General features: G+C 41.6%; 1 protein-coding gene across 3 annotated transcripts in view; it reads left to right on the plus strand.

Annotated features, from left to right (window-relative positions):
• LOC120028105 (dihydropyrimidine dehydrogenase [NADP(+)]-like) overlaps positions 1–23347 on the plus strand; it is a 220615-nt gene that overhangs the window by 84734 nt on the left and 112534 nt on the right. For all 3 annotated transcript variants that reach the window (XM_038973280.1, XM_038973281.1, XM_038973279.1), the window contains exons 9-12: positions 5371–5478; positions 8457–8626; positions 10083–10293; positions 18482–18666. In XM_038973280.1, the coding sequence (XP_038829208.1) occupies positions 5371–5478; positions 8457–8626; positions 10083–10293; positions 18482–18666 (674 nt within the window). The remainder of the gene's footprint in view (positions 1–5370; positions 5479–8456; positions 8627–10082; positions 10294–18481; positions 18667–23347) is intronic.

A 23347-nucleotide genomic window follows, 5' to 3' on the forward strand; every position in this document is an offset into this window, starting at 1 on the left:
CTTAACTGAAGACTTCTTCTGCCGAAACAAATATATGCCAAAATGAAAGAAACGCGTTAAGGGAGTAATAATATTGTTTTTATTTTTTCTATAGCAGGCAAATAAATGTAGCTGTCTTGTAGCTGTGTGGATCTGGGGAACTCAAACGTTCCTTGAATCTGTCTGTCTGTTTGTTTGGTTTTACTGAACTAAGACAGAATATAAAAGACTCCTATAATTCATTGTTTCAAAATGCTCAGAGTCATTTGATAGTGGACTCCCTAATTACGGAGAGTCGTTTATTTAAAACCATTTTGGGATTTTTTCTCTCCTTTTCCTCACAAAGGGATGTAAAGGAATTTCAATTCCCTATGAAAAATTCAAGCGGAAGTGTGTTTGCAATTAATTTCTGTGATTTCATACTAGTCCTTTACAGGCTTTTTAAATGTCATCCTCCGACATGATTGACATGCTAATTTCTCCCTGGCAGTATGCTGAACGGAAGGCAGGTTGAGGGAGAGAGATAAGGGCATTGTTTCTGAGCTATAAGCTTAGGAAGCCAGCTCAAAGGTTCATTTCGTTTAAACAGTGGATTAACCCTTTATCCTCCGCTCTACAATGTGATCTGTGGTGGTGAGGCTCAATTGTCTTGGTTCTCCTTTGATTTCTCTGGTTTACGGAAAATTCCATCCCTTCTTTGGTGTTTTTAAAGACAGCAGCTGTTCTGCATATTGCTGAAAGGCTGGAAGGACAGATGAACGGACCGTCCATTGATTGGATTGGCACATCTTGAAAAGAGGGGTGGAAGAAATAAGTTGATGTAAAGAAAAGAACAAGTAGGGAAAGTGATAGAAGTAGTTTTGAATGGTTTAAAAGGGTTCTGATCATTTTTAAAGACAGTGTTTGATTTTAAAACATTGGAAAATCAATAGCTGATGTTGTTGGATAGTAGACAGGACGATGCCGATTGGGGCTGATTTTCGATCAGGAAGTCAACGTCAAGTTGTGTCAATGAATTCGCATCAGAAGGAAAACTTGACATAATTAATAACATTTGATTGAATGTATATATTTATATAGAAACTCATCTCTTCCACAATAAATGTGTAGCACTACCAATTTATCTTTTGAAATGGTACCCTTTACTGCATGTGAATTATTATGTCTCACTAAGAGTCCAGCATAAGGCCTATCTATGCGAGTACCAGTGGCTTCCATAAGGTGTGGCGGAAGCGTCCATATTCTCTCTCTGGATGTGTCCCTTTCTCCCAGTGACAAGGTTAATGGATCCCAGTACAGAGGGCAGTTATGGCTTCAGAGGTCTTGATTTATGTTAAATCTTAATGTACTTAGTGTGCCGCTGCATTATTTAACAATCTGTCCTTGGTGCTTGATCATCGTAAGGGTGAACGAGGTCAGGGAGTGAATGTGCACTCCGCTCCTCCTACTCCTTCTTCTCCCCCTTGTCCCTTCCTTTTTTGTATTTTTCCTTCCCTCCCTCTCTCTCTCCATCTCCCTCTCACTTTCTGTCTCTCGCTCTCTTTCTTCTTCTGTGTCCCCCTCTCTCTCTGTCCCTCTCTCTTTCTCTAGTCGGATGGCAACTGATAAGGTTTGATTAATGAGAGGAGGCCCCCGGCAGCGAATGAAAACATCTGCAACAGAGGATGTATTCTATATCATATTATATTCTTAATATGAGAAAAGGGGTAGGGTTCACTCCACTGTACATGGATGTCCTGCTGAGGGAGAGAGAGAGAGAGAGACCGATAGAGGAGAAGGGAAATTAAATGAAATACGTGGCAAATGGAGCCACATTACTTACAATCCACTTTGTCGTGATTGTCTACTGCAAGGGTTTTTTGTTCACGTGCTTTGATTTGGTATTGAATACTAATGATGTCTATACAGTGCATTTGAAAAGTATTCGGATCATCAATTTTCACACAAACCCCATAATGACAAAGTGAAAACAGGTTTTTAGAAATGTTTGCAAATGTATATAAAAAATAACAGAAATAACTTGTTTACATACAGTACGTTGTCAGACCCTTGAGCTGTTTCTACAACTTAATTAGAGTCCACCTGTGATAAATTCAATTGATTGGACATGATTTGGAAATGCACACACTTGTCTATATAACATCCCACAGTTGACAGTGCATATCAAAGCAAAAACCAAGCCATGAGGTTGAAGGAATTGTCCGTAGAGCTCCGAGACAGGATTGTGTCGAGGCACAGATCTGGGGAAGGGTGCCAAAACATTTCTGCAGTGTTGAAGTTCCCCAAGAAAACGGTGGCCTCCATCATACTTCAATAGAAGAAGTTTGGAACCACCAAGACTCTTCCTAACTGAGCAAACGGGGGAGAAGGGCCAGGGAGGTGACCAAGAACCCGATGGTCACTTACAGTGGAGATGGGAGAATCTTCCAGAAGGACAACCATCTCTGCAGCACTCCAGCACTCCTCAGTAAAAGGCACATGACAGCCTGCTTTGAGTTTGCCGAAAGGCACCTGAAGGACTCTCTGACCATGAGAAACAAGATTCTCTGGTGTGATGAAACCAAGATTGAACTCTTTGGCCTTAATACCAAGCGTCACATCTTGAGGAATTCTGGCACCATCCCTACGGTGAATCATGGTGGTGGCAGAATCATGCTGTGGGGATGTTTTTCAGCGGCATGGACTGGGAGACTAGTCAGGATTGAGGGAAAGATGAACGTAGCAATGTACAGAGAGATCCTTGATGAAAGCCTGCTCCAGAGCACTCAGGACCTCAGTCTGGGGCGAAGGTTCACCTTCCAATAGGACAACGACCCTTAGCAGACAGCCATGACAATGCAGGAGTGGCTTCGGGACAAGTCTCTGAATTTCTATTGAGTGGCCCAGCCAGAGCCCGGACTTGAACCCGATCGAACATCTCTGGAGAGACCTAAAAATAGCTGTGCAGCGACTGATCCCCATCCAACCTGAAGGAGCTTGAGAGGATCTGCAGAGAAGAATGAAAGAAACTCCCCAAATACAGGTGTGCCCAAGAAGACTCGAGGCTGTAATCGCTCGCTGCCAAAGGTGCTTCAACAAAGTACTGAGTTAAGGTCTGAATACTTATGTAAATGTATTATTTCAATTTTTATTTTTAATACATTTGCTAACATTTCTACAAACCTGTTTTTGATTTGTCATTATGGGGTATTGTGTATAGATTGCTGAGAATTATATATATTTTTTTAATACATTTTAGAATACGGCTGTTAAGTATTGGAAAACGTCAAGGGGTCTGAATACTTACAAAAAGGACTGTATAGTCAGTTAGAGTAACAATGCAGGGAGGGGTTCGGAGAGGGTCAGTTTAAACCCAGATGAATAGGTTTAAAGGTCACTTCACTTTGATAACGCCTCCCTGTTGTTGTTTAGCTGCATATAGTGGTTTCAATAATGGTGCTATAGTATTTTGTTTGTATTGATCACAAATGCTATTTTGTTTGTTTCGCACATATACTGTTAATCCAAATATGTTTTATTTCTGTAGTTTAACTACTTATAGAGATACTGTATGTTTGTAGTATTAGAGCAGTTCCCACAGTCTAATTTCTTTGGATTACTACTGCTGCAGAATTGGCTGCCTCAAAGGTTTTAACATAAAAGCCTTCTCCTAGAAATGAGGGACACTACTCACTTGTCTTTCTTAGTGGAATGTGCCCATTGTTTCATATACTGTAACCTTGCATTTTTAAACACTGTTATAAAACTACTCTGCTATGTGTCACAATTTACCCTCCCAGTCACCATTACTCAGCAATTCATATCCATATTTAATGAGCCCTCAGCCGTGATATACAGTAATATCCCCATTAGGAGCCATGCATTTTAACAAGTTGGTTAATATAAATATATACCAACATACTGATATAGTTAATGTTACAATATTGCTCCAAAAAGGTTATTGCTATATTATTTCAGAGTGTGTCACTTTCCAATTCTTCTCAGTGGCTGCATTTACACAAGCAGCCCAATTCTGTTATTTTGCCCAATTTTGGACAAAAGAGCTGATCTGATTCGTCAAAAGACCAATTAGTGGGAAAAGATATGTTTAAACGCAGCCAGCAAGTCTCAGTTTCTACTATTGTGTTAGATCTGAGCCTTGTTCATATCAATGTGACATGATTGCCTGTGGTAAAATAGAGGCTTTGTCAGGTATTTCTAAGGCATAGATTAAAGTATTGTCCCTGTAAAATATATCACAGTGATAATTGTAGGTCAAGGTTTAGAACTCAGTACTCAACACAATGGAACCAATACAAAACCATTTCTGTCCAGTGTAGTTTTTCACTGGATTGACATGACAGGCTCCTCACTACAGACACCCTGGTTCAAATCCAGGCTGTATCACAATCGGCCGTGATTGGGAGTCCCATAGGGCGGAGCACAATTGGCCCAGCGTCGCCCGGGTTTGGCCGGTGTAGGCCGTCATTGTAAATAAGAATTTGTTCTTAACTGACTCTTGATAAAATAAATAAAAACTAGAGAGCTCTGTCTTCCATAGGATTGTAGAAAGTGTCACCAGTAGACAAGAGGAGTGAGAGAAAAGCATAGTTGGACTTAACAAAGCTGATATTTACTTTACTTAAAAATACACATGTATATTCATCACAGTGATTCAGGAGTAACATTAAAACAGAATAATATTCCTCACCAACATTAGACAACGACACAGAAAACCCTCAAATTGCGGAAATAAGTAAAGGAAATCAATGATGAGAGAATAGACAGAACAGCAAAAAGATGAACGGTTGAGTTCAAATCCCAGCTGGGGTCATTTTGAAAAATCCGTGCTAAGTGATAATGTCAAATGGAATCATATTGTCATTGGTTAAAGATTTGTTTGAAACAATTTTATCTGAACAGCGTACCACTTACTTTAAAACCCCCATATAATTTCATTCCCAAAAAAGAGCTGTTTCACATGTTGAGCGGGAATTTTCACATGTAGAAAGAAAGAGACACATGCGAGGTCAGCTGTTCACATGGGGAACCATGTGTTACATTTAGAGTTCATTATGTTGAGGAGAATAACATCTTTTCACCTCGCATGTGGAATTGCAGATTCACATGTGAAAAATGTTGACATTTTCCATCCCCATGTTGCCACATTTATTTCGAATGAGATCATGTTTTCTCACATGTAGTTTCATGTTATCACATGTTGCTTTTACATGCTGTCACATGTTATCACATTAACTTCACATAATATCATATGTGATCACATGAAAGTCATGTGTTTTTTCTGTAAAGGCTTTAAACTTTCAGGAATTTACGTAATTCTGTCTGTGCCATTTGTTGCTATAAAACTATTCTCAACTCCATTGCTTTACTTCTGTGTCGTTTTGTCACCAGGTCTTCCACAGGCTAACAGACATAAAATATTTGAGGAGCTGACGATCGAACAAGGCTTTTACACGTCAAAGGATTTCCTACCTTTGGTCTCCAAAGCCAGCAAAACAGGTGAACACTGCAGCCAATAGAACAAGCATTGACAGCCGCAACTAAATTGTTTCTTTTTTTAAAGATTTCGTTTATACTGAAAAATATATGTAAAGGCATGTTTCCTCAGCTAAAATAAACATACACACAAAAAGCTTATTTCTCACAAATGTTGTGCACACATTTGTTGCATTTCTCCTTTACCAAGATAATCCATCCACCTGACAGGTCTGGCATATCAAGAAGCTGACTAAACAGCATGATCATTACACAGGTGCACCTTGTGCTGCGGACAATAAAAGGCCACTCTAAAATATGCAGTTTTGTCACAACACAGTGCCACAGATGTCTCAAGTTTTGAGGGGACGTGCAATAGGCATGCTGACTGCAGGAATCTCCACCAGAGTTGTTGCCATAGAATTGAATGTTAATTTCTCAACCATAAGCCATCTCCAACATTGTTTTAGAGAATATGGCAGTACTTCCAACTGATCTCACAACCGCAGACCATGTGTAACCGCGCTACCTCAGGAACTTCACATCCGGCTTCTTCGTCTGCGGGATTGTCTGAGACCAGCCACCAGCCTCCTCACAAGGGTCTTGACCTGACTGCAGATAAGCATCGTAACAAACTTCAGTGGGCAAATGCTTACCTTCGATGGCCACTGGCACACTGGATGAATACCAGTTTGAGTTGTACAGAGCAGATGGCAGACAGCGTGTTTGGCGTGGTGTGGGCGAGCGGTTTGCTGATGTCAACGTTGTGAACAGAGTACCCCATTGTGGGGTTATGGTATGGGCTGGAATAAGCTACGGACAACAAACTCAATTGCGATGGCAATTTGAATGCACAGAGTTACCATAACAGGATCACGAGGCCCATTGTCGTGCCATTCATCCACTGCCATCACCTCATGTTTCAGCATGATAATGCACAGCCCCATGTCGCAAGGATACTCACCAGACATGTCACCCGTTGAGCATGTTTGGGATGCTCTGGATCGACTTGTACGAAAGTGTGTTCCAGTTCCCGCCAATATTCAGCAACTTCTCACAGCCATTCTTCAATGGGAGTGGGGCAACATTCCACAGGCCACAATCAACAGCCTGATCAACTCTATGCGAAGGAGATGGGTTGCGCTGCATGAGAAACAGACTGGTTTTCTGATCCACGCCCCTACCTTTTTTTTTTACTTGCAGTATCTGTGACCAACAGATGCATATCTGTATTCAGAGTCAATTAATGTATTTCAATTGACTGATTTCCTTTTATGATCTGTAACTCAGTAAAATCTTAATAAGTGCATGTTGCATTTTATGTTTTTGTTCAGTGTAGTTTTCCCACAATGAATTAAACACTTAGACATACAGTACGAGGCAAAAGTTTGAACACACCTACTCATTCAAGGGTTTTTCTTTATTTTTACTATGTTCTACATTATAGAATAATAGTTAAGACATCAAATCTGTGAAATAAGACATATGGAATAATGTAGTAACCAAAAAAGTATTAAACAAATCAAAATATATTTAAGATGTTAGGTCCTTCAAAGTAGCCACTCTTGGCCTTGATGACAGCTTTGCACACTCTTGGCATTCGCTCAACCAACTTCACCTGAGTGCTTTTTTAACAGTCTTGAAGTAGTTCCCCCATAGGCTGAGCACTTGTTGGCTGCTTTTCCTTCACTATGCTGTCCAACTTATCCCAAACCATCTCAATTGGGTTGAGGTTGGGTGATTGTGGAGGCCAGCTCATCTGACGCAGCACTCCATCACTCTCCTTCTTGGTCAAATAGCCCTTACACAGCCTGGAGGTGTGTTGGGTCATTGTCCTATGGAAAAACAAATGATAGTCCTACTAAGCGTAAACCAGATGGGATGGCGTATCGCTGCAGAATGCTGTGGTAGCCATGCTGGTTAAGTGTGCCTTGAATTCTAAATAAATCTCAGACAGTGTCACCAGCAAAGCACCCCGACGCCATCACACCTCCTCCTCCAAGCTTCACAGTGGGAACCACACATGCGGAGTTCATTCGTTCACCTACTCTGCGTCTCACAAAGACACGGTGGTTGGAACCAAAAATCTCAAATTTGGACTCATCAGACCAAAGGACAGATTTCCACTGGTCTAATGTCCATTGCTTGTGTTTCTTGGCCCAAGGAAGTCTCTTCTTTTTATTGGTGTACTTTAGTAGTGGTTTCTTTGCAGCAATTCGACCATGAAGGCCTGATTCACAATCTCCTCTGAACAGTTGATGTTGAAATGTGTCTGTTACTTGGACTCTGTGAAGCATTTATTTGGGCTACAATTTCTGAGGCTGGTAATTCTAATGAACTTACCCTCTGCGGCAGAGGTAACTCTGGGTCTTCCTTTCCTGTGGCGGTCCTCATGAGAGGCAGTTTCATAATAGCGCTTGATAGTTTTTGCTACTGCTCTTGAAGAAACTTTCAAAGTTATTTTTCCAGATTGACTGACCTTCATGTCCTAAAGTAATGATGGACGGTCATTTCGCTTTGCTTATTTGAGCTGTTCTTGCCATAATATGGACTTGGTATTTTACCAAATAGGGCTATATTCTGTGTACCCACCCCTACCTTGTCACAACACAACTGATTCGCTGAAACACATTAATATGGAAAGAAATTCCACAAATGTACTTTTTATAAGGCACACCTGTTAATTGAAATGCTTTTCAGGTGACTACCTCATGAAGCTGTTTGAGAGAATGCCAAGAGTCTGCAAAGCTGTCGTCAAGGCAAAGGGCGGCTACTTTGAAGAATCTCAAATATAAAATATATTTTGATTTGTTTAACCCTTTTTTGGTTACTACATGATACCATTTGTGTTATTTCATAGTTTTGTTGTGTTCACTATTATTCTACATTGTAGAATGAGTAGGTATGTCCAAACTTTTGACTGGCACTGTATATGTAATCTCAAAATCAACACAGTAAATGATCAGATTGTAACTCCTTTTCTCTTCTCCTCCCGCTTTTAGGAATGTGTAGCTGCAAGTCTTCCCTGCCAGAGCTGCGTGGCACGGTGATTGTTCTGGGTTCAGGAGACACAGCTTTCGACTGTGCCACTTCTTCCCTGCGCTGCGGTGCCAAGCGGGTCTACGTGGTGTTTAGGAAAGGCTTCACCAACATCAGGGCTGTCCCCGAGGAGGTAGAGACAAACAAGAAGAAAGGAGAGAAAAGGAAAGAAAGGATAAAAGAGAAGACGTTGACAGAGGGAGAGATCGCTAAATGTTACCAGTGTACCAGATGCTTAACTTGTTTGAGAAAGACAGACAGAGAGAGAAAGACTGAGGGAGAAAGATAGACAGAGAGATAGTGTTAGGGAGAAGGCTAGTGAAGAGGAGAGAGGACGCTGTCTTTATTAAGCTGTCTGTGTGAGTGTCCTCTCCTTGGCCCTGCTGACATGTTTTTTAAGCCGCTTTTTTCTGGTTTATTACAAAGGCCTGTCTTAGGTTCTGGAGGGCGATAACTGTCAAAAGCTCTCCGCCTGCACACACACACTGCCGTGAGCCCCAGACGGACTCACTGGGATCTGTCCCTTTCTAGTAGCGCTGCCACAAAGGAGAGAGGAAGGATATCATAGGCAGTGCTGTTGCTATTTTCACTGTTCCTTCAAAAGATATCCCTGCATTTGAAGCATGACATTGACTCGTATACTCCCTTCAGTCTTGATTCTTATCAACTTTTGATGTGTTAGACCATCAGTAAAAGTAGCACTTGGAGTTAAGATGCATTCTTCAACTGCCGTATATTAGTTATGATTGTGAGTGTGATGAAAAGTTCAAGGTGTCTTTCTGTCAATTCTATTCTAGTTGAGAGTTGAGCTTGACAGCACAGTTCATTCTAGAATCATCGTCCAACGGCACCTTTAGTCATGCGTCGTGTCAGAGCACACCTCTTGCTGCCATAGTAACGCCAAAAATAACCCTAACGAAATGAGAAAAGTAAGGTGATTATCAACAGCTGTTTGCTTTTCCCCGCAGAAGCAGACAGTTAAGCTGCTAGCATCGCCTCACACTAATTAAGTTTGTTTATAAGGTATATTAAGTTTAGGCCTCTTGTAGGCGTCAGTAACCTTCACATCACATTGAAAAAAGTTCAATATTGTGTGAAGCATGAGCATTGATGTCAACTGAGACAATTTCAGAAAACTGAGAGAAAGGGAAGCTATTATAGAAGCAACCCACCCCCCTTCCCTTTTGTGCACATCTCAGGACTGGAAACGTAATTTCAATGACTTTGTTGTAGATGGGGCCTTTTTTCATTAATCCGTATGAAATTGAAGGTCTTTGAACAAAGCAGGAAAACTTCCTAGTGTCTTCTATTGTGTGCAGTTGTAATGTGTGACACTACAAAATATATTTTCCAGTCCTGACAAACGAAGGGAATAAAAAAGTTGTACCTTGGGCTTGATAATTAGACATATTTTTGTCCAGTTTTAGATTAAAATGGCTTTGCATTTGACGAGAAATATTGTGATAAAAAAAAATCTAATCTTTGATACTTAAAATAATTCAACACAATTCAAGCCACAATTTAAAGATGTAACCTGTCGATGACCCATCACCATTGAACCCTGAGCTCTATATTTCCCCTACCTATAGATGGAGCTGGCCAAGGAAGAGAAGTGTGAGTTCATGCCCTTCCTGTCCCCTCGTGAGGTCATCATGAAGGCGGGTCGCGTGGCGGGAATGGAGTTCTGTCGTACGGAGCTGACAGACGAAGGTGATTGGATGGAGGACGAGGATCAGATCATACGCCTCAAGGCCGATTACATCATCAGTGCCTTCGGATCCATGCTGAGCGACCCCAAAGGTATCAATCAGTCAAACTTTATTGAAAGTGCATTGAACATCACAACAATTTGTTGGGAGGAGTTTTGTATAAATGACAGCTTTACAAACATGTTCTATGTTCTACAGTAAGTAAAGGTGCCATGTGACCATTGACTAACCGCCATCCCAGTCTTGCTATTGATACACAATAATAATACCTTTACTCTGAATGGAACCTGAGTTTTGCCATATGAGTAGACTCTTTGACAGGACAGTCCACTGTTATAGTTTTTATCAACTTTTACAAATATCCTCAAATTGAGTGTTTCTCTGAAGAGTTTGTGTTGAATGTTGTCTACATTATTGCTTTAAAAACAGCGTGAGGATGTTATCCTTGAGCTGCATTAAACAGAGTCAGACAGACAGACAGAAAGCCTGGCAAACAAACACAAACCAGGGATCTCCCCTTTCTCCTGGAGATTTCTCATTATACAAGCGAAGACAGTGGTCCCGTTTGGATAGGACTGTCTAACTTATCATTGTTTAGCACATTTGGAGTAGGACTTAAGACGACACTCATCACATTGTTTTCCTCATCATCATCTAAACACAATATGCCTTGTGTTGAGGCTCTAATTTAGATGAGTGCCAGTGATGAGAACTCCATGTACTTGGGTTTTGAGGGTCTTGTGTGTGTGTGTGTGTGTGTGTGTGTGTGTGCGTGTCTGTGCATGTTAGCGTGCCTGTGTGTCTGCCTGTATGTGAGTGTTTACAGAACCTTGTCAGGGGGTTGGAACATAATTAGAAATAATTTGTAGACTGAAAATTGACCGCAAGAAGCCAAAACAGATATAATATTTGATTAAAACATCATTTCAAACCTTGCTTACATTTGAATTACATCTCTCTATTATTGGGAATACTTGGGAACAGATTTTTTTTTTTAAATGTAATCACTTGAAGCTGATTTCCTGGTGTTGTTACAGTCTTATGTCCAACTATATATATACAGTACCAGTCAAAAGTTTGGACACACCTACTCATTCAAGGGTTTTTCATTATTTTTACTATTTTCTACCTTATAGAATAATAGTGAAGACATCGCAACTATGAAATAACACATATGGAATCATGTAGTAACGAAAAAAGTGTTAAACAAATAAAAGTATATTTTAGATGTTAGATTCTTCAAAGTAGCCACTCTTGGCCTTGATGACAGCTTTGCACACTCTTGGCATTCTCTCAACCAGCTTCACCTGGAATGCTTTTCTAACAGTCTTGTTCCCACATATGCTGAGCACTTGTTGGCTGCTTTTCCATCACTCTGCGGTCCAACTTATCCCAGAGGTTGGGTAATTGTGGAGGCCAGGTCATCTGATGCAGCACTCCATCACTCTCCTTCTTGGTCAAATAGCCCTTACACAGCCTAGAGGTGTCTTTGGGGTCATTGTCCTGTTGAAAAACAAATGATAGTTCCACTAAGCGCAAACCAGGTGGGATGGCATATCACTGCAGAATGCTGTGGTAGCCATGCTGGTTAAGTGTGCCTTGAATTCTAAATAAATCCCAGACAGTGTCCCCAGCAAAGCACCATCACACCTCCCCTCCTCCTCCAAGTTTCACGGTGGGACCCACACATGTGGAGATCATCCGTTCACCTACTCTGCATCTCACAAAGACACAGCTGTTGGAACCAGAAATCTCAAATTTGGACTCATCAGACCAAAGGACAGATTTCCACCGGTCTAATGTCCATTGCTCGTGTTTCTTGGCCCAAGCAAGTGTCTTCTTATTGGTGTCCTTTAGTAGTTGTTTCTTTGCAGCAATTCGACCATGAAGGCCTGATTCACGCAGTCTCCTCTGAACAGTTGATGTTGAAATGTGTCTGTTACTTGGACTCTGTGAAGCATTTATTTGGGCTTCAATTTCTGAGGCTGGTAATTCTAATGAACTTACCCTCTGCAGCAGAGGTAACTCTGGGTCTTCCTTTCCTGTGGCTGTCCTCATGAGAGGCAGTTTCATCATAGCGCTTGATAGTTTTTGATACTGCTCTTGAAGAAACTTTCAAAGTTCTTGAAATTCTCCGGATTGACTGACCTTCATGTCTTATAATATGGACTTGGTCTTTTACCAAATAGGGCTATCTTCTGTATACCACCCATACCTTGTCACAACACTACTGAATGTCTCAAACGAATGAAGAAGGAAAGAAATTCCACAAATTAACATTTAACAAAGCACACCTGTTAATTGAAATGCATTCCAGGTGACTACTTCATGAAGCTGGTTGAGAGAATGCCAATAGGGTGCAAATCTGTCATCAAGGCAAAGGATGGCTACTTTGAAGAATCTCAAATATAAAATATACGTTGATATGTTTAACACTTTTTTGGTTACCATATGATTGCGCTTTTTCATAGTTTTGATGTCTTCACTATTATTCTACAATATAGAAAATAGTAAAAATAAAGAAAAACCTTGGAATGAGTAGGTGTTTCCAAACGTTTGACTGTGTATAATAATATATTATTATTATAATAATATGTATATATATTATTATATATATATATTTTTAAATGCACGGAAAACATGTGGGGGCCAAACCTGGAGGGCACCAGTAGGGGAGCCCTTGTCTAGGATTATAATTTTTTTAAACCCACTTGCTTACAAGACAACGCCTGTCTTTTTGTGTGACACTGTCGCCAGGGCAGGTAATTAGATTGCGTTGAGAAAAGGCCATACCTGCTATGATTTTCAATTAGGCTGCTATTGAATAAACAGAGGTGGGTATTGCAGGAGGGCCACAAACGCCACACACTGTCCAGAGTCACCCAACAATGACATGAAATCACTGTAATGAGTTTCAAGCTCAGACGACCGCCCGGTGACGTCCGCGCGCGTGCGCACACACACACACACACACACACACACACACACACAAGTGCTCGGCGATAGAGCGACAGAGCTTTACAACTGGTTACCCAGCTAGCGCTGCCATTAGCCAACCTTGCGATGCAGCACAGATGCACAAATACATAGTTGGGGCTACCTAAGCAGGCAGAAACTGAACATGTTTTACACGCATTCATAATCGGTCGTGATGGTGAAATACACATCTACTCAACCAAGTAATTAAGATAAAGAGAGAGTGTGAGAGACTCGGTGTAGACCGAGTTCCGCTGACGTTCTTGCCTGACTGTGTCTATCTGACTGTGTCTTATTGATTTTATAGATGGGGTAAAGGCTTGATTGACTGATTGTTATCGTAATCTGCTCCACTGATTCGGTCTACCCACTTCCACCTCTTCACAGCTCAAATGGATTTTATTATCCATTTTGTTACTCTTTTTGCTTGTCAAAAGGCACTCTATTCCTTTCATAGTGCCCTATTTTTGACCAGGGTCCATCAAGCTCTGGTGAAAAGGAGTGCATAGTAAATGATGGCATTTGGGACGTGGACTATCTCTCCCCCCTCCCCCCCCTGGTACTATGGTTGACCTGTTGCTAAAGAAACATCCTTAGAACCTGCTCCACATCCCCAAAGGTGTCGTCGAGTGCTAAGGAGGGTATTGTTATGATTAGCAATTAATCACCAAGGTTAATTAAAACATGAGGAATTACTGATAAGAGCCTGAATTAAATGGGGTGCATGACTCCGAGCAAACTAGTTTAATTTGATAGGATGATATTTCTGCCAAACCTGATTGCCTGCATATTTAGGAAGGAATTGATCCGTGCCTTGGCATGCGAGTGTGTGTGTTTGTGTGTGTATCTGTGTCAAGCGTGCTTGCAAGCGTGTGTGTGTTTTGAGTGTGTGATTTCATCGTACAGAAACAACAAAATGCTGAGAAAAGAATCCCCAGAGTAGTACAGTCAGAATGATCCTTATTCTTGAACTATGAATCACTTATCCACTTAAGTATGTTGTCAGACCCACAGAGGATGTTCCGCTTGGCAATGAACACAGCTGTAGGATGAGTTAGCAGTTAAAACCTGGCCTGTATAGTCTGGTGGGCTGGACCCAGTGTGCGTCGCAAATGGCACCATATTCCCTATGTAGTCAACTGCCTTTGACCAGAGCCCTATGGATCCTGGTCAAAAGTAGCGCACTTTAAAGGGAATAGGGTGTAATGTGTAATTTGGGAAGCAGACTCAGTTCTGGGAGGGAGGGAGGCAGCCATTATTGCACCCATGCCTCCTTCCTGCATTGGTCTCCTTCCTGCTGAGTTTCATGGAGGGTGGGTGGGGAACTGGAGACATGATGCACCCACCTCCTCTGTGTTAGCTAAGCATCTCTTTCCCTTTACGCTGTACTGTCACAAAAAGTGTGTGTGTGTTTCTGTGTGTGGGAGTGTGCATAGTTTGCATGCGTGTGCGTTCATGCCAAAGATGTATATAAACCCTGGATTGCTGATGCTATGTGTTAGCCAATGAGAAGCTTTGAAGCCACTGGTCGGCCATATAAGCACTTCCCCATTAGTACTTTCTAAAAATTATACTTTATTTTTTATTTGTATGTTTAGCTCATATAATATAGTTTAAAAGTATGCATTAAGGTGTGTGTAATATAATAAACGTGGCAAAATCAAAGACGTAGACATTAATAAATGCTTTCACTTTCAAAATATTTTTTACAATGTTCGGGGAGTGCCAAGATGGAGGCACAGTGGCTTCAAAACAGCTCCCCCTGTTTGTGTTGCCAGGTACTATGCATGACAGATGTATGTGTTGTATGAGCTCTAGCTACAGCAGTTATAGCTAGCTGTTATTATGAGGGATACAGGTGTTGTATAGGCCCTAGCTACAGCAGTTATAGCTAGCTGTTATTATGAGGGATGTATGTGTTGAATAAGCTCTAGCTACAGCAATTATAGCTAGCTGTTATTATGAGGGATTTAGGTGTTGTGACCCTAGCTACAGCAGTTATAGCTAGCTGTTATTATGAGGGATTTAGGTGTTGTGACCCTAGCTACAGCAGTTATAGCTAGCTGTTATTATGAGGGATATAGGTGTTGTATGAGCTCTAGCTACAGCAAATATAGCTAGCTGTTATTATGAGGGATATAGGTGTTGTATGAGCTCTAGCTACAGCAGTTATAGCAGGCTGTTATTATGAGGGATATCTGGTGTGGCCACCAGCTTCATTTAAGTACTGCAGTGCATCTCCTCCTCATGGACTGCACCAGATTTGCCAGTTCTTGCTGTGAGATGTTACCCCACTCTTCCACCAAGGCACCTGCAAGTTCCCTGACATTTCTGGGGGGAATGGCTTTTCGCTGGCCATGGCAGAACACTGACATTCCTGTCTTGAAGGAAATCACGCACAGAACGAGAAGTATGGCTGGTGGCATTGTCATGCTAGAGGGTCATGTCAGGATGAGCCTGCAGGAAGGGTACCACATGAGGGAGGAGGGTGTCCTCCCTGTAACGCACAGCTTTGAGATTGCCTGCAATGACAACAAGCTCAGTCCGATGATGCTGTGACACACCGCCCCAGACCATGACGGACCCTCCACCTCTAAATCGATCCCGCTCCAGAGTACAGGCCTCGGTGTAACGCTCATTCCTTCGACGATAAACATAAATCCGACCATCACCCCTGGTGAGACAAAACCGTGACTCGTCAGTGAAGAGCACTTTTTTCCAGTCCTGTCTCGTCCAGCGATGGTGGGTTTTTGCCCATAGGCGATGTTGTTGCCGGTGATGTCTGGTGAGGACCTGCCTTACAACAGGCCTACAAGCCCTCAGTCCAGCCTCTTTCAGCCTATTGCGGACAGTCTGAGCACTGATGGAGGGATTGTGCGTTCCTGGTGTAACTCGGGCAGTTGTTGTTGCCATCCTGTACCTGTCCCGCAGGTGTGATGTTCGGATGTACCGATCCTGTGCAGGTGTTGTTACACGTGGTCTGCCACTGCGAGGATAATCAGCTGTCCTTCCTGTCTCCCTGTAGCGCTGTCTTAGGCGTCTCGCAGTACGGACATTGCAATTTATTGCCCTGGCCACATCTGCAGTCCTCATGCCTCCTTGCAGCATGCCTACAGCACGTTCACACAGATGAGCAGGGACCCTGGGCATCTTTCTTTTGGTGTTTTTCAGAGTCAGTAGAAAGGCCTCTTTAGTGTCCTAAGATTTCATAACCGGACCTTAATTGCCTACCGTCTGTAAGCTGTTAGTGTCTTAATGACTGTTCCACAGGTAGGTGCATGTTCATTAATTGTTTATGGTTCATTGAACAAACGTGGGAAACAGTGTTTACACCCTTTACAATAAAGATCTGTGAAGTTATTTGGATTTTTACGAATTATCTTTGAAAGACAAGGTCCTGAAAAAGGGCCATTTCTTTTTTTTGCCGAGTTTATGTGTTGTGTAGGTCTAGCTCTAGCTGTTATAGCATAGCAGGATGGCTCAGAATGGATGATTAAACATATGGATTATATGGAAATATATGGTAACACAACATTCCATATTAAATATTCTGCTGAATATACCAAAACACATTTTTGTACAGTATAATGAGGTATGTGTCTTCTTCTACTAAGTGAATGGACAAAGCCCAGAATTTCTACTGCAATCATCTTGACACCATTTTGTTTCCCCAATTTCTTGTAAGTGAGTCTGTTCATCACTATGGCAGGACGATGCTGCTGTGTTTATCCCCCATCAGTGTGTATGATAACATTCACCGCATCATACATTGTCATATGTGTGTAACACTGCAGCAAGACGGCCGTTACATGACAGCCGGTGTTCCGCTCTGAGGGGTTTGACACGGCAACTCTCTACACATTCTCTACTGTCCTCCCCTTATGGAGGAATTCAACTTCAATAGTATGGTTGCAATAAAAAATAGCAGGTTCTCTCTGTATTCTTATTTGTGTACTTTTCCTTGTATTTTGGGGCGTCAAATGAAAACCTTTCCCAATTGAATAGACTGGGAAGGTGAAACTTTCCCCCCTCCCTCTAGTAATTCTAATAGAGTGTAATAAATCTTGTCCAACTCGCAGATCTGTATTTAAAAATGTCCCTGCTGATAGATGCAGGCCATCTTCCATGCTGAAAAGCATTTAGTCTGAAAGATGAATTGTATAGGTGAGGTAGAAGAAAATGAGCTTTTTTATAATGCAGATCAGTTTGACAGAGGATCTCTGGGCTAACATTCAGCTAACGGTGAATGAATGCCTCAGGAAATGTTACATTAACCTAGCTGAGAGTGAGGGGAGAGACAGAGAGCGTGAATCCCCTGCTGTCATCGGTCTTGTCACACTTCATATTGCTCTCTGTATGGTTTGTAGTCCATCACGGTCGCTCACTCTCACTCCATTTTTTAAATCTCGTTCTCTTCCTCTCTCCGTTCTCTCTTTTCTCTCTCTCTTTCTCTCTCCTCTCTATCTCTATCACTTTCTGTCGTCTCTCGCCTCTTTCTCTTACTTCCTCTCTCTCCGTTCTCTCTTTTCTCTCTCTCTCTCTTTCTCTCTCCTCTCTATCTCTATCACTTTCTGTCGTCTCTCGCCTCTTTCTCTCACTTTCTCTCTCTCTGTCGTTCTCTCTTTCTTTCTTTCTCTCTTTCTATCTCTGTCACACAAACACACACACCCACTGGTGGAAAAAGTACCCAGTCGTCATACTTGAGTAAAAGTAAAGATCCCTTAATAGAAAATGACTCAAGTAAAAGTTGAATTGTCACCCAGTAAAATTCTACTTGAGTAAAAAATACTGAAAGTATTTGATTTTAAATATACTTAAGTATCAGAAGTAAATTAGACATATTCTTATATAGTGTCAAAAGTGTAATTTCAAATTCCTTATATTAAGCAAACCAGATGCCACCATTCTTGTTTTTTAAATGTATGGATAGCCAGGGGCACACTCCAACACTCAGACATAATTAACAAACAAAGCATGTGTGCAATGAGTCCACCAGATCAGAGGCAATAGGTTTGACCAAGGACTTTCTCTTGACAAGTGCGTGAATTGGACCATTTTCCTGTCGTGTGACGCATTCAAAATGTAAGAGTACTTTTGGGTGTCAGGGAAAATGTATGGAGTAAAATGAATATTATTTTCTTTTGGAATGTAGTGAAGTGAAAGTAAAAGTTGTCAAAATTATAAATAGTGAAGTAAAGTACAGATACCCCCCAAAAATGACTTAAGTAGTACTTTCAAGTATTTGTACTTAAGTACTGCCCACACCATCACTAACTGTGGATCCTCTCTCCCCTCTCCTCCAGTGAAAGAGGCCATGGCTCCGGTGCTGTTGAACCGCTGGGGTCTCCCAGAGCTGGACCCAGAGAGCATGCAGAGCAGTGAGTCCTGGGTGTTTGCTGGGGGCGACGTGGCAGGACAGGCAAACACCACCGTGGAGTCAGTCAACGACGGCAAACAGGCATCCTGGCACATGCACAAGTACCTACAGGTGTGTCCCCAGCCCCAGGGCTGTGTTCTACACACACACATACAGAATGTCACAATGTTTTCAACATACACACACACAAGGGAGGAGGAGAAAGAAATAGAAAAGGAAAGATGGAGGCTTTAGAGAAAGCTAACGTTTCACTAACGATCAACTAAACCCTCACTTTTTGAGAGTGACTATAAACATTTACACAGTATCAATGTTCAGTACTTCATCTTGCTAGACTTTCATTTGTTTCCTTTTCTTTTCCCCAATAACAGCATCCCCGTGTGTAGATTCATGAATGAACCAAGGCAATTACATCACTTCTCAATTAGCAGAATATGTCAATATTGAAATAGTCCCAATACAATATTAGCTCTTTCCGTTGTGGATTAATTCATGTCTTCTGTGGGTTTGAAGAGGAAGTGGAAAGGAAGCCAAATGATACATCATCACCATTACTACATTCACCTCGAACACTCAGCATGTACACTCCGTACTGTACTGCACGCAGCACTTACTGTGGTGAACACTAAGTGAATGAGTCAAAGTGCAGTACAGATGGGTGTGTGGTGCACTAGTCTGTGTAAAGGCAGGATCAGAGAGGACTCTTTCCTGCTCCCGCATGTAATAACAGAGACAGCGGTTGATTCCCAGCCTCCAATTCTCCCAGCGTGCTGGCTTGTCTTCCTGAGGTGCCTGACCTCCTCTACATCCCTCCATCCTCCTCCCCATCCCTCCATTTCCCCTCAGATTATACTGCAAAGTGCAGCTTTCGGCAGACCGGGGCTCGGTTCAGATGCAGGTTAATTGTAGTAATGTAGATGTGTTCAGTGCAAAGCATAGACAAGTGTTTATTTGCAGATTAAATGCCACTTGTAACCAGAAAGGAAGCAACAGTAGATTGCTTGGTTTTGTGCAGTAATCGACCAAGGAAGAGGAAATGAATTCAGGCAATTTGCTGGAAAGGGTCAGCAATTAATATCTGATCCATTCAGGGATCCCTTGAACTGTGTGTTCCACGTTCAGGATAATAGTGTGTTTTATATCAGAATGTGATATTACTGTGTCATAGGTCTCCCTTTCGATCAGTGCATTTAGGCTGTTTTCAGTGTATTTTTGCTATCATATCATGTGCATGGTTGAATTTAGACCTTATTTATGCAAGGAATTCTGGGAACTTAGTGCTGCATGGGACACCTGGGTGAGAGGTCCTCATACATATACGTATATGTATGAGGTCAAGGATATATTCGTTCACCACCATATGAGAGAAACCAGTTTCAAAGTAGAAATGGGCTCGTCCCAAATAGCACTCTTCCCTATGTAGTGCACTACTTTTAACCAGGGACTATATAGGGCAGGGCACTCCAACCCTGTTCCTGGAGAGCTACCCTTCTGTAGGTTTTCACTTCAACCCCAGTTGTAACTAACCTGATTTAGCTTATCAAGCAGCTAATTATTAGAATCAGGTGTGCTAGATTAGGGTTGGTGTGAAAACCTATAGGACGGTAGCTCTCCAGGTACAGGGTTGGAGAGCCCTGATATAGGGAATATGGTGCCATTTGGGATTCAGATAAGGAGACATGTTGTGGGGAAGACGACGATCCAGAACATGTCAACATCTTGACAGCTAAAGCTGTTGTTGGTTGGAACTCTGGAACCCCCCAGTATTTCTAATAATCACCATCTTTTGTATTTACATGTTCCCCGCTGCTGTTTTCCCCCGTGTTGCTTGGCGTGTGTTTGGCGTGTATTCCTCCACATGCCAAACCCCTCGAAGGGGAACACCGGCTGTCATGTAACAGCCGCCTTGCCGCAGCATGACACACACACACACACACAAATACATACATACACACACAGCGTGACACCTCCTCATTCATTATGCGGCGGTGACATCATTACAAAAGCAATCAGAGACTGTGATAAACGTTGGGCTAATTAGGAGGAGGAGAGGAAGACACTGCTGGATGGATGGATGACTGTTGTATGTTTGACTTTAGGGATGCATCCCAAATGGCACCCTATTCCCTATATAGTGCACTACTTTATAGGGTACCATTTGGGACATTGGGTGCCTAGGGAGGATGTGGAGGCTGCTGGGTATATGACTGCTGTATGTTGACTTTTGTCATAATACCAGTGGTTATTTTCGTTATCTCACAGCTCTGTCAAATCAAACTTTATTTGCCACATACGCCGAATACAACAAGTGTAGACTTTACCGTGAAATGCTTACTTACAAGCCCTTAAAACTTCTTCTGGCTGCAAGCCCGAGGCCGCCCACAATATGACAACAGCCACTTCAAGTGCAGGGCGCGAAATTCAAAATATATTTTTTAGAAATATTTAACTTTCACACATTAACAAGTCCAATACAGCAAATGAAAGATACACATCTTGTGAATCCAGCCAACATGTCCGATTTTTAAAATGTTTTACAGCGAAAACAGCACGTATATTTATGTTAGCTCACCACCAAATACAAAAAAGGACAGACATTTTTCACAGCACAGGTAGCATGCACAAAGCCAACCTAACTAACCAAGAACCAACCAAACTAACCAACAAACAACTTCATCAGATGACAGTCTTATAACATGTTATTCAATAAATCTATGTTTTGTTCGAAAAATGTGCATATTTCAGGTATAAATCATAGTTTACATTGCAGCTACAATCAGAAATTGCACCGAAAGCAGACAGAATAATTACAGACACCAACGCCAAATACCCTAAATACTCATCATAAAACATTTCTGAAAAATACATAGTGTACAGCAAATGAAAGACATGCATCTTGTGATTCCAGCCAATATTTCCGATTTATTAAGTGTTTTACAGCGAAAACACAATATAGCGTTATATTAGCTTACCACAATAGCCAGAAACACAAGCCATTTCCCAGCAGCAAAAGGTAGCGATCGTGACAAACCAGTAAAAGATATATAATTTTTGACTAACCTTGATATTCTTCATCAGATGACAGTCCTATAACATCAGGTTATACATACACTTATGTTTTGTTCGAAAAGTTGCATATTTAGAGCTGAAATCAGTGGTTATACATTGTGCTAACTTAGCTACTTTTTCCCACAACGTCCGGATTTTTTTCTGACACTTTTTCTGACACACATATTCTGACCAAATAGCTATTCATAAACATAACTAAAAAAATACATGTTGTATAGGAAATGATAGATCCATTAGTTCTTAATGAAATCGCCGTGTTAGAATTCTAAAAATAACCTCATTACGACATACAGCTTCGGTATAGCTAGAGTACCCAAAAGCTGGGCGCCGACGACTAGTTCACATGTACGACAGATATATGAAATAGCATCATAAAATGTTTCCTACTTTTGCTGATCTTTCATCAGAATGTTGGACAAGGGGTCCTTTGTCAAGAACAATCGTTGTTTGGATTTAGAACGGCCTCTTTCCCTCTCGATTTAGCAAGCACACTAGCCAAGTGGCACGAAGCTCTCCATGTCAACAAACGGAAGAGAACGGAACACGGCAAAACTCCCGAAAAAATTTCAATAATCTGATTAAACTATATTGAAAAAACATACTTTACGATGATATGGTCACATGTATCAAATAAAATCAAAGCCGGAGATATTAGTCGTCCATAACGACAGCTTATCAGAAGGCAAATCCAGGTCCCTTGACGCGCTCTCCAGAAAACAGGAAACTGGTGACACGTCATACAAAGGGCTATTGTACGAGCCCAGATCAAGTTACACACTTCATTTCTTCTCTCACTCCTTGTCGACATCTAGTGGAAGACGTATGAAGTGCATCTAAACGAATAAATATCAAGGACTTTAATAGGCAGCCCCTAGAAGAGAGCATCGATTTCAGATTTTCCACTTCCTGTCAGGAAGTTTGCTGCAAAAGGAGTTCTGTTTTACTCACAGATATAATTCAAATGGTTTTAGAAACTAGAGAGTGTTTTCTATCCAATAGTAATAATAATATGCATATTGTACGAGCAAGAATTGAGTACGAGGCCGTTTGAAATGGGCACCTTTTATCCGGCTACTCAATACTGCCCCTGCAGCCCAAACAGGTTAACCAACAGTGCAGTTGAAGAAGAAGAAACTATTTACCAAGTAGGCTAAAATAAAAAGTCATAATAAAAAGTAACACAATAACGAGGCTATATACAGGGGGCACCGGTACCGAGTCAGTGTGCAGGGGTACAAGCTAGTTGAGGTAATCTGTACATGTAGGTGTGGGCGAAGTGACTATGCATAGGTAACAAACAAACAACAAGTAGCAGCAGTGTACAAAGGGGGGGGGGTCAATGTAAATTGTCCGGTGGCGATTTTTCTAAAATATTCAGCAGTCTAATGGCTTGGGAGTAGAAGCTGTTGAGGAGCCTTTTGGTCCTAGACTTGGCGCTCCGTTACGGCTTGCCGTGCGGTAGCAGAGAAAAGGTGGAAATTATGGTGGAAAATAAGTATTTGGTCACCTACAAACAAGCAAGATTTCTGGCTCTCACAGACCTGTAACTTCTTCTTTAAGAGGTTCCTCTGTCCTCCACTCGTTACCTGTATTAATGGCACCTGTTTGAACTTGTTATCAGTATAAAAGACACCTGTCCACAACCTCAAACAGTCACACTCCAAACTCCACTATGGCCAAGACCAAAGATCTGTCAAAGGACACCAGAAACAAAATTGTAGAC

This window comes from Salvelinus namaycush, chromosome 33 (assembly GCF_016432855.1).
Source record: "Salvelinus namaycush isolate Seneca chromosome 33, SaNama_1.0, whole genome shotgun sequence".
Classification (NCBI taxonomy): Eukaryota; Metazoa; Chordata; class Actinopteri; order Salmoniformes; family Salmonidae; genus Salvelinus; species Salvelinus namaycush.